General features: G+C 64.0%; 1 protein-coding gene across 1 annotated transcript; it reads right to left on the bottom strand.

Annotated features, from left to right (window-relative positions):
- Positions 1–297: 297 nt before the first annotated feature.
- Positions 298–4,062, bottom strand: IRF2BPL (interferon regulatory factor 2 binding protein like). Its single transcript, XM_026120440.2, has one exon. The coding sequence runs from the start codon at positions 3,265–3,267 to the stop codon at positions 1,042–1,044; it is 2,226 nt and encodes a 741-aa protein (XP_025976225.2). The 5' UTR covers positions 3,268–4,062; the 3' UTR covers positions 298–1,041.
- Positions 4,063–4,612: the final 550 nt, after the last annotated feature.

Raw genomic sequence — 4,612 nt, 5'->3', positions numbered from 1 at the left:
GGGAGGGAGAAGGGAGGAGGAAATGAGATGCAGAAACAGTAAATAGAAAATGCTTAGTCAGCAACTGTTACTGCAACATTAAAGGTGAAATGTAAATAGGCACAGTGCCAAGATCCAGATAAGTTTGATAACACCATCAACATCATCTTACTACATATATGTGAAAGTGTGCGTACAAGTGCCACAATTATCACTGAGAACTGCAGGCTCTTGATATAACTGAGACTTTTTAAAAGGCAACATGGCTTGCACATGCTGCCTAAGCTCTGAGAAAAATAAAACTTGCTACTCAGGAAGTATTAATATCAATTGAATTTATTACAATTTACTAAGCTCCAAGGCACATTACAGTGTTCTGTTAACTACAGAAATGTATAAAGGACAAACAGAGCATGTTTTTCATGTACAGCATTTTGCTCTACTGTTCAAAAGCATCCGTGCATCAATAAAAGCAAAAACAAAAAACACATGAAGATTAAAAACGTTCAGATCAATAGAAACAAACTGAAACATTTTCCTTACAAACTTGCAACAAAAAACGCCCTCCCCCCCAGAGCCACCCCACCGTTTTGCAAACAAAAAACAAAAACAAAAAGAAATAAAGTGAAAGACTAACACTCAGGGCTTGTAAAACATAAGCTGTCACCATTTTTGTAGCAATTTTTAGGCATCAACACTGGCCTTGGCAAAAAAAAAATTTTTTTTGTGTTTTTTTTTTGCGTTTTTCTTCTTCTTTCAGAGAAGTGCATACATTTACAAAAATACACACCAGCAGCAGGTAATCGCTAAGGGCTATTAACTTTGTACCTAGCCAACACACTGCCAAAGAAATGAGAACAGGTATTATGTAGTAACCAAACAATATTATATTCTGTTTAACAAAAACCAGCTCTATCCTTCAAATGAAGAAGAGTACATACCTTTGTTTCAAAATATAGAAACATACGACGAAAATAATGTCTATACATAAGACTAACTTTTGCAGTTTGTTATATTCACAATTCTACATCTTCAGGAGCCTGAAGGGATTGGATTTCCTATTCAAGGGTCTCTCTCCTTTTTCACTTTAACGTCCCCAGCTAAAATGGTAGCGATCTCGCCCTGCATAAATGCCCAAGGCACATTGGAACCTACCAGGGGGCATTTCTCTCCGCTGGGGCAGTAGACTTCGCCCGTCGCCCCCTGGGCCTTGATGCTCTCTCTGGAACAAGGGAAGCAGAACTTGTGGCTGGGCACAGAGGGGCACTGAACAAAGTGGGTGTCCTCCAAGCGTTCGTGGCAAATGGTGCAGCACAGGGGCCCGCTGTTGGCCATGGGGGAGTCCGGAATGTTTTGGGGGTGCACTTGGTCCATGGCGGGGTGGGCGCTGGGGGGAGGAGGGGCCACCTGCAGGTTCATGTCCCCGTTGCGGGAGGCCAGGCGGCGCTGGCCCGGCACCGAGGCCGGCGACACGGGGCTGCTGCTGTTCCTGCGGGTGGACGTGGTGGAGTGCACCGAGCTGCCGTCCTTGGGCGAGTGGGCATTGCCCAGCGTGTCGGCCACCGACATGAGCGCAGCCATAGGGGACTGTCCGTTCTGGGGGGCGGACTCGGGCGGCGTGGTCCGGTTGGAGTGAGGCCCGAGGGGCGGCGGCGGCGGCGGCGGGGGGCCCCCGCCGTGCACCGCCCCGAAGCCCCCGGCCGACATGGTGAGCTTGAGCGCTTCGCTCTGGCTGGCCATCCACTGCTGCCGCTGCTGCTCGTCGCTGAGCTTCAGAGCCCCCTCGGCCGAGTCCGAGGGCTCGGGAGACGCTTTCCTCTTGCGCATGGCCCCCCCGCCGCCGCCGCCGCCGCCGCCGGGGCCCCTGGAGGCCGCGGCCGTGCCCTGCGCACCGCCGGCGGCGGCGCCGGGCCGCGGGAGGCTCACCAGCGCCGTGGGCAGCATGGGGCAGCTGGCGTCCAGGTAGGGCTGCGGCAGCATGTCGGCGCCCACCAGCTCCTTAAAGAAGCGCACGGACTCGGGCAGCAGGTCCCCCAGGAGGCGCCAGTCGCCGGAGCCGTGCTTCTTCTCGTACTCCAGGTACTTAAAGCCCGAGGAGAGGCCGCGGCCGAAGTCCTTCATGCAGTCCTGGTACATCTGCTTGGCCACGCCGGAGGCGCTGGAGAAGACGGTGCCGGAGCCGCTTGGGTACTCGATGAAGAGCTTCAGCTCATAGTCCATGCCGGGCTTGGAGACGGCGTCAAAGGCGAATACGCGGCCGAGCAGGGCGTGATCCTTCTTGAAGCGCACCTCGTAGGGGGTGCAGCCGGCCAGCGTGAGCAGCGTGTCCCGCACGATTTTGGGCTTGCTGGCCCACTCCTCGGCCCGGTTCCGCAGGCTCTCGCTGAGCTCGGCCAGCGCCTCCGCGTTGCGCTGCTTCTCCTTCAGCTCCCGCTCCTGGTCGCTGCTGGACACCGAGCCCGGCCGCTTGCCACAGGCCTCGGAGGACGAGCCGCCGCCTCCACCGGCGCCGGCGCCGGCGCTGCAGGTGCCCCCCTGGGAGGAGGCGGAGGGAGCCGGCGGGCCGCCGCCGCCGCGGCCGCTCAGCCCCCCGTGAGGCGGCGGCAGCGCCACGCCGGAGGCGGCCGGCCCGTTCAGCAAGGTCTGCGGCAGCAGGTTGGGGGGCACGTTCATCTGGGCGCCGGCGGCCCCCGGCGGCAGGCCGGACACCAGCCCGCCGTGCGCCCCGCGGCGGGAGGAGGACGAGGAGGACGAGGAGTTGGGGCTCTGGCGGTTCAGCTCCGGGGGCCCGTCCTCAGGCGGCTTGGGGAAACCGTTGGGGCCCCCCAGCCCGTTGGGCAGCCGGGCTCCGTGGCCGCTGCCCAGGCTGCCCGGCGGCGGCGGGTACTCGAAGCGGCTGCGCTGCTCGGCCGCCGCGGCGCTGAGCCCGTAGCGGTCCAGGCTGGACTGGGGCAGCCCCGCCGAGGCTGCCTTGGAGGAGGCGTCCACATGGTTGAGCTGCTGCTGGGCCGCCGCCGCCGCCGCCGCTTCCTTGGCGGAGAGCGACACTGCCTTGACGCCGACCGGCGGCGGGGGGCCCGGGGAGCGGCCGTCCTGGAAGCAGCCGTGCGCCCGCTTCAGCTGCCGGGCCGTCTCGATCACGAACTCGATGCGGTCGGCGCCCTCGTAGTTGACGCAGCCGCGACACACGGGCTCCGTGAAGTCCCAGATCATGGCCCAGGGCATGCGGGGCAGGTCGCACAGGTAGCACGACTGCCTCCGCGACGACGACACCTGCGCGGCGGACATGGTGCTGGTCACCGGGGGAGCTGCTGCCGCTGCTGCCGCTGCCGCCGCTGCCGGCGGCGTAGGGGGCTGGCTGCGTCTTCCCCCCCGGGCGCTGGAGGGGGGGGCGGCTCTCCGTACCTGCTCCTGCTGCCCCTTTCAGCGGGGGGATCGGCTACGTTTGACTCGCTCCCGCTGTCGGAGAAGGCTTCTTCTACCTGGTCCTGACACTGCTGCCCCAGTGGGGTGGGGAACCGCTCCTACTGCTCCTCCGGGGGGCTGGGGTGGGGGTCGCCTTCTAGCCGCTTCTGTTTCCCTGCGCTCTCTAGCTCTCCGCTGCTCCTCCTCCGGGAGGAGGCGGGGGTGCACGGAGGAAGATGGGGGGGGTCACCTTCCACCCGCCGCGGCTGCCTGACGAGCTCGCGCTCCGCTGCGTGCCGATCCGCCGCTGCGAGCGAGAGAGGGGCGCCCACGCGGGGCTGTCCGGCCGCGGGAGCGGCGGCGGCGGCGGCGACGCTTCCCCGAGCGCTGGGCGCCGGCGGTGCGGGAGCGGCCCCGGGCAGCGGCGGCAGCAGCGTGGCGAGCGGCGCCGCCTGCTCCTCACTCACATCCTCGCCGCTGCTCGCAGTACGAGCGCGGGATGCTGCGCGCCGCCGCGTGTGCCTGCGCGCCCCCTCCTCCGCTCCGCGCCGCGCCGCGCCGCGCTCCCCCGCGCCGCCCCTCCTCCGCGCCGCGCTCCGGCTCGGCTCGGCTCGGCTCGGCTCGGCGCGGTGCGGCGCGGCGCGGCGGCACCGGGCGGGGCCGCGTCAGAGCCCAGTGCCCGCCCCTCGCTCCCTCCTCCCGCCGGCGGCGCGGAGCCCACTTGTTGCGCGGGGCGCGCATGCCCGGCGCCCTGCCCGCGCCCGCCCCTGCGCGCCCGGCAGCTGGAGCGCGGCGGGGCACCGCGGGGCGCGCGGGCGGCCGCGCCGCCGGCTATGTTTGGAAACTTGAACGCCAGATCGCGCCCTCGCCCTCCTCCCGGCCCGCGCCGCAGCCTCTGCGAGGCGAGGCCGCGGCCAGGAAGCACATGCGCGGCGGATTTTTTTCCTGGCCGAGCTTCCTAAGTTCAAACGTCTCGTTTTCGGGATTCTTTAAACCCGCGGGTCGCGCCGCTCAGCCGTCCTGACAGCGGCGCGGCGTCCTGCCACCGAGGCTTTCGGTGCGGTTGCCGTGCGCGCCGGCGGCGGAGGCAAACGTGGGGGATCCCACGTTGATATCGGGTTTCGTGCTTCTCTTTCAGTGAGCCCGGTGACAGAATGACACAGTTTCAGTAAGCCCGTGACTACAGCAGCAGCTCTTCCACTTTTGATTTGTTTAAATCAGCCATATT

This window comes from Dromaius novaehollandiae, chromosome 5, assembly GCF_036370855.1.
Source record: "Dromaius novaehollandiae isolate bDroNov1 chromosome 5, bDroNov1.hap1, whole genome shotgun sequence".
Lineage (NCBI taxonomy): Eukaryota > Metazoa > Chordata > Aves > Casuariiformes > Dromaiidae > Dromaius > Dromaius novaehollandiae.
This window is presented reverse-complemented; position numbering and strand designations above follow the sequence as displayed.